The sequence below is a fragment of the Lactuca sativa genome, chromosome 8 (assembly GCF_002870075.4).
Source record: "Lactuca sativa cultivar Salinas chromosome 8, Lsat_Salinas_v11, whole genome shotgun sequence".
NCBI classification, from domain to species: domain Eukaryota; kingdom Viridiplantae; phylum Streptophyta; class Magnoliopsida; order Asterales; family Asteraceae; genus Lactuca; species Lactuca sativa.
In genome coordinates, this window is record NC_056630.2 from 88,771,665 (window position 1) to 88,783,045 (window position 11,381).

Here is an 11,381-nt window from a genome sequence, read left to right on the forward strand (position 1 = left end):
TGTGAGTTATTGGTTTCAAAACTGACTTGGATGTATAATCATTAACTGGGTTTTTGAGATTGATATATTGTGTTATATAATGTTATGTTTACCACAAAACTTAATATCCTGCTGAATTGTATATTTTTTGAAATATGAAATGCACCCAATGAAGACTGCAATAATTCCATAAACTAGTAACAACTTCGTCATTTTTGAAATTTATAAAAAATTCAAATTGTCTATCTAATCTTATGTAACCTAACATATCCATCTCACCAGCTCATTTGCAAACGTTTTTTTTATCAGAAATACAAATTTTACCGGTTTCATTGCTGACCTGGATGCATAAGTCATAAACGAGCTGATGAGATGAATATCAAGTTTTACGGTAAACGTAGTATTATACAACCCACCGTATCCATCTCACAACCTCATTAATGGTCATGCGTCCATATCAACAATAAAACCAGTAAAATATATGTTATATGAATAAATGACCAAACCGTCACTTAATTTTTGTTTTGGACTTATTCATAAATTATGATAAAATAATGGACTTTAATGAACCAGATCAGCAATGAAACCGGTTCATTAGGAAAAAATAGTCATATCGTCATTTTTATTGGTAATTCATGTTTTTCGCAAACAATTTTTAGTTTGGGACTTATTAACGAATTATAGTAAAATATTGAGACTTTAATGGAGATTTCCTAAATAAATGTGTATTGATGTACTTTTCTTAAATTTTGTCAAATTTTTACTAAAAACTTAAAATTGATGGTTATATTTGTTTTTACCCGTAAATAACTTATGACACTTTTCTTGTTCTTATATTAAATTTGATTTTAACTATAAAAATAAGATAGGTTGTCCAGAAATAAAAGGAAATTGTTTTTGTCATTTTTTTTTATAAAACGACAGTCGATACACATTCTAATATGATGTTAAATTACCCTTGGTTCCACATATGAAACAATACGAGACTTGGATCTTCAACATAGTAAAAAGGAAACATCTCATCATACTGATAAATTGAATACATATTGAATTTTTGTCTGCAAAGGACATGTCTATTATCCCCTTCCATATATATATATATATATATATATATATATATATATATATATATATATATATATATATATATATATATATATATATATATATATATATATATATATATATATACCGACTTTCATTGGATTTTGTTATATGATTAGGGGTGACAAACAAGTCCGGTTCATATTCATGGTTGGTTGAAAGTTAAACGGGTTGACCCTAACCCGATTTATTTAATTATCGTTTCGTGTCAATCCATTTATTTTCATGTATAGTTGACGAGTTTAGGGTTTAAACTTTGTAAACATGATGTGATGTGTTAGATTGAAATACTAAATAGGTTAGTTGGAGTTAAAGGAAAAGTGAAAAAACATGAAAGAGTAATAGTTGGGGGAGGCATAGGGATAAAATTCACAAAAAATTTAGAGATTAGAAGTAGCATTGAAGAGAAACCAGATGAGTGAAATTGTGGAGTATGAGAAAATTCAAATTAAAATTAAGTATTGAGTGAGACTACTAATTAGTGAGTTATACATTACAAAATAACTCGTTCTATTTTAATTTACATTTGATTTTTCTTTGGTGCATGTCTAATTTACCTAAAAGATTTAAAGAAGTTTCATATAATCAAATAAGCGATTTATTTTGGTGTCGAGTCATGTTAACCTGTTAATTAAATAAATTAAATTGGTTGAAGTCTTGACAAAATTTATTTATTTGTGTGTTGGGTTCGTGTTGTTTTTCGTATCGTACCCATAATTGTCATCGTTAATATGATCCTCATTGATATCTATTTGTTTTAAATAATTCATATTAGATATGTAAAATGACTAAGACCAATGCCGCTCTTACAAAAACAAAGAGAACCCGGTTCTTATCTCCAAATTATTAGCATATAATTATTTAGATTCTAGTGACATGATGTTTACTACACATTATATGACCGATGGTTTCACACATATTCCTTAAATCTATTATTTTTATAACGTGCTTTTGTTTTCAACGGCTAGCTTTTGGAACATTTTTTCTCAAATGGCATTTGGTCCTATGTATTCTTGGTCCCCTACAAATTAAGTTCTATCTGATATTTATGTTTTGTGATGGCACTTTGGCAACGGGTCTCATGCAAATAACTCTCTGTGACGGAAGTCAAGTGTTTTTGAGGAATTAGTATACTTACAAATTGAGTTTTTCTCTACACATAAAGTTAGAAATCAGTGATTCCAAAATGTGAAAATAAGAAGCAAATCGTTGAACCAATTAACTCTCGTAGATACAATTAAAGAATAAGAGTCAATGGAGTACATATAGTTAATTGTTGTCACAACTTCATAAACCTCTCTTGGATGAACTCACTTGCATCCTGAAAATCAAGAGAATTTTTAACTACTTTAATGAACTAAACAATGTAAAGGTGGTTGACAATTCGGGGATTTTAAGCAAGTGTCCATCGACCCTTTTTTTTTTTTGGCTAAACAAGAATATAATGAAAATGACTTCAACAAAGTTCAAGTGGGATTTACAAATGCCTTTGGATGTACATCCTTTCAACTAGAATTGCATTTTCGACACACTTGGGTGCAAATGGTATAAAAATGACATCAAATCTAGGTGTAGCAATGTAGATTGTTTGGTATATATAGGAAAAAAGGGTTTCATATTAAACTTTGTATTGATCAGAAGAAATGACACACGCACTAAAACGATATTGTGAAAGCATATAATGTCGCAAAGCTAGGTACGTGGGATCTCTTTTAAATACAATTCAACACATCGTTCAAAAATTTCTAGTCATTGATTGAGACTTAAGCGAAAGAATATTATGCACAAAAGTTAATCATTCAAATGAGATAAATGAGAGATTGGTGGACAACCTTATTCCCTTGGTGTTTTACATTTGTAGCATTCCATTCTACTTGCATAATTGTGAACTCCACAGCCTAGCCTGTTCGGAGTTCAAGACTCAAAATCAAAATCAAATTTTACCAAATATTTCACGTTCAAATACTTTATGCAAGTGGAAAAATGATATTCTTCTTTTCCTTTTAATACTTCATGCAAAATTTGAAGCTTTTAATTCGAAATTCTACCAGATATATCATATATGTTACCTATTGCAAACCCAATCGCCACTTTTCCAACCTGGAAGGGCACTAGAATCATGAGTGTAATAGCCTGCGGTTGATGCTGCTATCATGGCAGTTGTTGTGTAATCTTTAAGTGCACCACATCTATAACACACAGTTCTACTAGCATAATTGTGTGAACCACAATTAAACGTTGAACAATACCAATCTCCTGCTAAAACTTCTGTTCTATCAATGCCATAATTCGACATTTCTGTAGGTGTAGCGAATTTAGGACACTGGCATCTTTGACATGCATCACGTTTCTTGAAATTTATATGTTGGCATGCACCACACATCCAGTCTCCATTGCTCATTTTCTTTTGTTGTAGGTTCAAATTAAACCTGAAATAATATAATGGATACAAAACTGTCACATTTTAACTCAAATAATGTTATCACAAGTAAAAGAATTGAAACAAGTTTTTTTTTTGTTGGACATTTAGATAATCGGTTTTGGTTGTTTAGAATTTAGATTATAACATTTGTTTACTAACCTTGAGAAAGATGGTGTATGTGTTAGTTTGTGGTTCTCCAGAATGAACTTGAATGGTTTATATACTTGCCAAAGGATTCCAAAAGTGGGACCCTCATAATAAATCAAGAAAAACCCGGTCCGTCGCGTAAATATCCCAATTCAATGAACAATCAAATCTCTTACGCATCCTTCAAGAATAAAACACATAGATATAATAATGTGAACCAAAATCGTATAATCGGTATTAATTTATGCATGATCCTACTAGCTCCTCTTGGGATTACAAAATTAGAAGAAAAAATGTGTATATACCATCCTAACTCTTTACGATAGTTTGGGAATAAAGAGCATTTGAGATGAAACATAATTAAGCTAGTGACACTAGATTTTGAAGCAAAACTAGTCCCATGTTAAGTTCCAAGAGACCAAGAGTATACCTCTTTATATAAACTGAGTTATTTGGATAAAAGGCCATCATATTCATTTTAACCAATACCTACATAGTAAGCTGTTTGAAGGCTATACAATATGTTTATTAGAAAAGTTGAAAGAATATGATATATCCATTTTACTTTCACTTCATTGATTGTTGACATGGATGGACCCACTAAAGAGATGACGTGGAAGCCATATGAGCATAAACTGTATCGACCCCATGACCTTCATGTGTCTGATTATACATATACACTCATGTAGTCATGTATTATCACATGACATTTCCGTTCCAAGAAAAACAAAAAAACGCATGACCTTTAACTAAAGACACTTGGCAATGCCCAAAAGTGTCACTAACTTGTCTACATGTCTATGGAGTGGTAATAGTTTTTTGAGAAAATTTGGTAATTGGTCCCTTGGTTTACAAAATATTTCACTTTGACGACTTTAAAAAAAACGACACGCCACTAGTCCTTGTGGTTTGCAAAATTCCATGAAATATTCTCCTGCCATTAAAGCTAACTTTTCATCTACTAGATTTTAATGAAAGAGACTATTTTACCTTAGTACCAAATTTGAAATATACTATAAACCTTAAGGACCATTTGTGTAATTTTGTAAATTTGAAATTATATATATATATATATATATATATATATATATATATATATATGATTTCAACAATTTGATAACTTTTTTTTTATTTTTTCGACATTTTGTTTTCTATTTTTATTTTATAATTTTATTTATTTATGATTTTTTTAATGTTTTTATTTATTTTGATTCAAGTAAATAGTAATAATAATGATGATGATAAATGCAAACATAAAGTTGCTAACGATATTAACTATGAAACATTCAAGTAAAAAACATGAACCGTAATGACCTAAAAAAACATTAACACTTCAATTCACAAATAAGAAAAATTAAAGAAAAAACGGTTTCGACATGGTTTATTGAATTTAAGTTTATTACTTGAATCAAAATAAATAAAAACATTAAAAATAACCATAAATAAGTATAACTATAAAATAAAAATAGAAAAAAAAAATATCGAAAAGTTAAAAAAAAAAAAAGTTAACAAATTCTTGAAATTATATACATACATATATATAAAATTAATATATATATATATATATATATATATATATATATATATATATATATATATATATATATACACACACAAAAGTACACAAATGGTCCTTGATGTTTGTAGTATATTGCAAATTTGGTACAAGGGTAAAATAGTATTTTTATTAAAATTTAACAACTGAAAAGTTAAATTTAACGGAAGGAGAATCTTTCTTATAATTTTGCAAACCACAGGGACTAGTGGCGTGACATTTCCATGAAAATCCTCAAAATAAGATATTTTTCAAACCATAGGGACCAATTATGAAATTTTGTCTAGTTTTTTTTAGACTCCTTTTGGCATCATTAACAGAATCTATGATTGTTTTGTCTCTTGCTTATTTAAAATTGCCACTGTTTCTTTTGGAGTTACACAGAGTTTTGTGACAGATTAGCACCTTGCTATTTATTTCTATATATTGCAAGTGATGCCTTTTCTAGTAGTGGCTTTGTGTAGGTTTATTTAGTTTGGGTTGGATTTGAGACCAAAAGTTTCGTTTTCTCTTCCATATACACGAATAAATTCCTTATAACGTAGCAATGCACCATTAGAGAATTCTATTCTTCCTTTGTTTCCATGCCATGTCTTCGATTCTTTTTTGCAATAATTCAAAATCCCACTTGAAGATTCATTTCATGTGCTTTTGTTGGCAATAATTCAAAATCCCACTCGAAGATTCATATATCCGATCACTTGTGCCATACACATTGCTTTCTCCATCACTTTATGCATGTGTGTATATATAACTTAAACATCAATATGTACATTTGAGCTAAATTTTGAAAATTAACTTTAATCGTATATTTTATTTGGCAAAATCATGTGTACTTTCTAAATCTCTCATCCATAATGTTGTCATCATTTCGTAACAAATTTCAAATAAAGCATGTTTCTGAAAACTTTCTTTTTGAAACTACATATAAGATGATTAGTGACACCTCAGGGCAACACATATTTCATCGCAAAAGCAAGAGATTTGGGAGTTGAAGTCCCACAGCAAGTTGGAAGTTCAGTTGAAGAACAAAAGGGTATTCTTTACCAATTACAACCATACCTCCCACGTGGACACGAATGGATAACAAGAGATATAAATGGTTTCGATATCTCGAACTCCTCAAAGAAGAATATTCTTCCGTGACAGGTGGACATTAGTGATGGATAACACTATACTTGATGCACTGGGCACCAATCTTACTGACATGTCAAACTTTTAGTTGATTCGATAACATTTGTTTGTCGACTTACGATTTGATAAGCAAGAACCCAATCACTATTTATAACATTTGACTTCCCTTCTTTCTTTAATTGGAAGAGCTCTAAGATGCTTGAACCTATAAAATCACAAACACACGAATCTTGGATGGAAAACCCTTGCGGGAAAAACCACAAGACACTCTTATTCACTTGATAGAATCGACAATGGAGGGAGGTTACTTGGCTGTGAAAATCGACCAAGGACAGAAGTAGAAGAAAGATGATGATATGAATAGAAATCTATATCTACATGTCTTGAGTAAATTACACGAATGGTCCCTGTGGTTTAGTGTAATTTGTGCGTTTGGTCTCTAACTTATTTTTTTAACTTAACAATCTTTATAACTTGATTTTGTTGCGCTTTGGTCTGTGTTACTCTTAAAAAGACTATTTTGCCCATCTTACTATTATTTTATCTTTTAATTATCATTTATGATTTGTTTATTAAAAAGAAATGATAAATAAATATGTAGGCCCACCTCCTCGTATTCATTCATCTTTTTAACTTTCTTTCTTTGCTTTCCTCACCACTAATCCACACGATGTTCTCTCAGTCAAGAACAACTAACCCACACGATGATAAATAAATATGTTCTCTCGGTCAAGAACCACACATCTTCCTTAAAATTCCACCTACATTTTTGTCCCCCTTTACCGCCACCGACATCTGTCGCCACCACACAAACATCTTTCTCAGTTCCCCTTCCCTTTTCTGATATCTCTTTGGTGCGATCTCCCCTATTCAACTAAAACTGTCATCGCAGCCAACCAAAGCCTTCAAATCGTCGTTGATAACCTCTTCTGATCAAAACCTGCACGATGTGGCTGACCCCTTCCCCATTCTCTAGAAACCTGCAGCCAGATGGATCAGAAACCCTTTCAAACATTCTGCAGATGTTGTTTGACAATTGTATTTAGGGGAAATGTGGCAATTGTATAAATGCTAGAATCCAAAAACCGAATTCGAGGAAAACTGAATCGTGCACGATATAGTGTGTGCTGAATTTTGTATGTTCACCTTCTTTTCCACAGTTAACACTCAGACTCACATTCTCTAGGTTTTAGTTTATTACGGTTTTTTTTAATTATTTTATATTTTTTATATTTTTTTATTTGTAGTGTCGATTCAAAAGTTTGTTGATAGAAGGTTTCATCTAAACTTTTGGTTCAAGGATTCCTCTTATTCTTAGCCTTATATTTTTATTAAAGGATTTGAAATTAGGTTTTATTTTATTACATGTTTAAAATATTGATATTTTTTTCATTTTGATGGATCCGAGAATTTGTTTTCCATTCCATATTTTTTTGGTGGTTTAATGTATTGGATTTCTATGCAAATATGAAGATTGATAGGTTGTAGGTAACATGAATTAGGTGGGGGCATGGGAAGGTCGATAGTCCTTCAAGAGAAGAAGGTGAGAGTGGAGGGAGGTCGGGGTAACGGTGAGGATGATGAACCCACATATATTAAATAAATTAATAAAAAACAAAACAACAAAAATAATAGATAATGGTATATTGGTCATTTCAAGTCAGTCAGGTACCAAATGCGCAAGAAAATGAAACCATATGAAAAATCCGAGTTAAAAAAATAAATTAAGGACCAAACATCCAAATTACCCCAAACTACAGGACCATCCATGTAATTTACTCACATTTACTCACATGTCTTTGTTAAGAGGTTTACAATTCTAGTAATATTCAAATAACCCAATTAAAAAGAAAACATTCTTAAATAAATGGAATTCATAATAATCATCTAATATTCATAATAACCATATGCCCTCACATCGATGATCATTTCAGAATTCACATGAAACATAAATCAAGAGGTAACAATGTAAAAATGTTGTATAAAAGGAAAGTAACGTGCTAATAGGTCACATTTAAATGCAATTATTTCTAAAAATGTTGAATTGACATTAAACATTGCCATGAAAATTATGGTTTCAAAACATTTTTAACAAACTATCTTGAAACAAAACCAAGATTACCAAATAACCCTTCAATCTTCAATGGTGATCCAAATATAAGTAGTTTCGAAAGTCCCTAAGTCAATGTGTTATACTCATCTTTAATCCATCATCTTTAACTCTCCTCACTACAAGAAATGTTGCCAACAGTGGCGATGACATTAGCGGCGACAATCACTATTAGCAGCAACATAAAACATACGTGTTTGGCGTCGTGTGGTGTCGCCGCTAATATTAGATGCCGCTACTAATGGCATCACCACTATTGTCTGCATCAGTGATCTATGTGACGCCTCATGTAGTTACTCTAACCGTTGAAACGAGGGATCAATAGTACAAAAAGGACATATGACAACGATTTTTTTTTTAAAAGGCGGTCATGGTTTTGGTTATTTGCGTCACTAAAGATCATTAATTAAAGTCTAGTAATGTTGTCACATGTTAACTAAAAGTAATCATACAATGTCACCAACACTAGTAAAATCTGTCACCATTGCAAACTATTTTCACACATTTTGTCACTATTTTACATTAAAAAAATGTGACAAATACTAGCCACGATAGATCATTGTGACAATAATTATTTTATTATGAGATTTAAAAAAAAACATGTGAATATCAGTGTTTTATGATAACAATTAAATTCCATATGTATGTCTAAAGTTAATGATTTTGAATATAAAAGAATAACAACAAGCGACAATATTTTATTATGACATTTAAAAAACATAAGACATGTAACTAAAAGTATTTTATAGTCATGTTTTAATTTTCATGTGTATCTAAATGTAAAAAATAGTAAGGGTGACAACCCATTAACCTACCAACCCAACAACCCGTTTATTTCATGGGTTGGATTATCCTGTTTGGGTTCACAGGTCAACCCACCAACCCGTATATATATATATATATATATATATATATATATATATATATATATATATATATATATATATATATATTAATGAAATTTACATTTAAAGACATTGATATATTTAATTATTAATGAAATTTGATTTTCATTTGTATTCGTAATATTTCATATCATTGTATTACTTCTATATTCATATGTGGCTAATCTACATTTGCGGTTCATTAATCACAAAAGAAAAAACACATGTCATTATTTTTAGATACTCACGAGTCACGAACGAAGAACACATTCACTTTCTATGAATGTTTTCAATTTTCAATCTTATTTGGATGTTATTGATTTTATGAATTTATGTTGAAAACCTCCTTTTTTGATGTTAATTACTTTAATCATTTTATGAATTTCTGTTGAAAAAACCTCATTTTTGAAAATGTGTTGCTTATTTATTAAACGAGTTATATGGGTTGGGTTTGATCCATTAACTTATGAACCTACGAACCCATATATTTAAATGAATTATATGGGTTGGGTTGGGTTGAGGTTTCCAACCCATGAGCCGCCAACCCATATAATATATGAGTTGGGTTGAATTTATGTTTTCGGACCCACCAACCCACAAATCCGAACCCAACCGGATTGCCAAGCCTAAAAAATAGTAACAATAAAAATGAAAAAAAAACATGTCAATATAAGTGTTATATGGTGACAATTTTGAAAAATAAAACTAATATTTGGAGGGAGTTCAATTTTTTCCATCGTCTAAAAAATTTCAGTTTTCACACTTTATTGAAATTTCATTATTTTTTCCCTCTTTAACAAAAAATTTAATTTTTTATTTCCCTCTATCTCTAAAAACAAATCAAACATAATCATCATTCTCTCTTTTTCTCTAGTAGTCATCTCCAAAATACTTAGGGTACATTTGATTATGGAAAACTGTTTTTATTTTCTAAGAAAACATTTTCAGAAAATAGAGTTGCGCTTTCATTTTCAGTTTTCAATGAAAATTTTGAAATAACGTTTCGTTGAAAGCGATGGAGTTTTCACTTTCCATTTTGGAAAATTAGAGAACACGTTTGGTTGTGCATTTTCTTATCACTTTTCATTTTCAGTATTTTAAATATTACAATGTTAGAAATATTTTAACATAAAATTAAACATTTTCCAATAACATAAAATGAAATATATTTTAACATAAAACCAAACACAACTTTAATATTAGAATATCAAACATAAATTTTAATGTAAAATTCAACATAAAAAAACATTATCCATAAACCATTTCTAATACTATAATATTATCAAGCAAGCAAGTGTCTCTGATGTCGTTTTGTATACTTTTCCAACAACATATCAGCAATTGAATCTCTAACTTGAAGCATCTCATCTTGAATCGTCATATTCAAAGGAAACCCCTCTAGAACCACTTGCAAACTCTCTTCAATGTTGTGAAGATTTTTATCACCATATCTAGTAAATAAAGTGTCGACCCTATCTTCCATTCGTATATATGTATGCAATGCACAACATGCATGCGGAATCAACATTTGACGTCTCAACGGATAATTTGGTATATCTTGAAGAATATGAAATCTTTTTTTCAGAACACTAAATGCTCATTCAATGACATTATGAACACATGAATGCATGAAGTTGAATGATTCTTTCTTTCCCCTAACTCCACTAACATGTTGCGAATCTGAACGATGATACCGTTCACCACGATATGGTGCTAAAAATCCCTTCAAATTTGGATACCCGCTATCAACAACATAGAAATTATTTACAACCACATAATGAATATATATATATATATATATATATATATATATATATATATATATATATATGAGTTGAGTATTTAAAAAATATATTAAATAAATGCGATGAAAAAACAATTGATAAATCTTACCACCAACTGGTATTGGAAATTTATTTTCGGGTCTAATAACAGCATCGTAAAATACATGAGATTCATTTGCCGTTCCCTCCCAGTCGGAATACACAAAAGTGAACATCATTTCATGGGAGCAAATTGCCATCACATTTTGTGTTACAAGAACTG

The 11,381-nt window shown here is 30.2% G+C and overlaps 1 protein-coding gene across 2 annotated transcripts; it reads right to left on the reverse strand.

Annotated features, from left to right (window-relative positions):
• Positions 1-2,272: 2,272 nt before the first annotated feature.
• LOC111906130 (RNA-binding protein involved in heterochromatin assembly dri1) lies at positions 2,273-3,805 on the reverse strand. 2 transcript variants are annotated; one of them, XM_023901863.3, is made up of 4 exons: positions 3,665-3,805; positions 3,153-3,512; positions 2,916-2,986; positions 2,273-2,404 (listed from the first exon to the last, which is right to left on the reverse strand). In XM_023901863.3, exons 2-3 carry the CDS (start codon positions 3,482-3,484, stop codon positions 2,917-2,919), a joined length of 402 nt encoding a protein of 133 aa, XP_023757631.1. In that variant the 5' UTR covers positions 3,485-3,512; positions 3,665-3,805; the 3' UTR covers positions 2,273-2,404; position 2,916. The 2 variants fall into 2 exon arrangements, with proteins under 2 accessions (XP_023757631.1, XP_023757632.1); XM_023901864.3 differs by lacking the exon at positions 2,273-2,404 and having other exon boundaries at positions 2,441-2,986.
• Between the last annotated feature and the right edge of the window lie 7,576 nt (positions 3,806-11,381).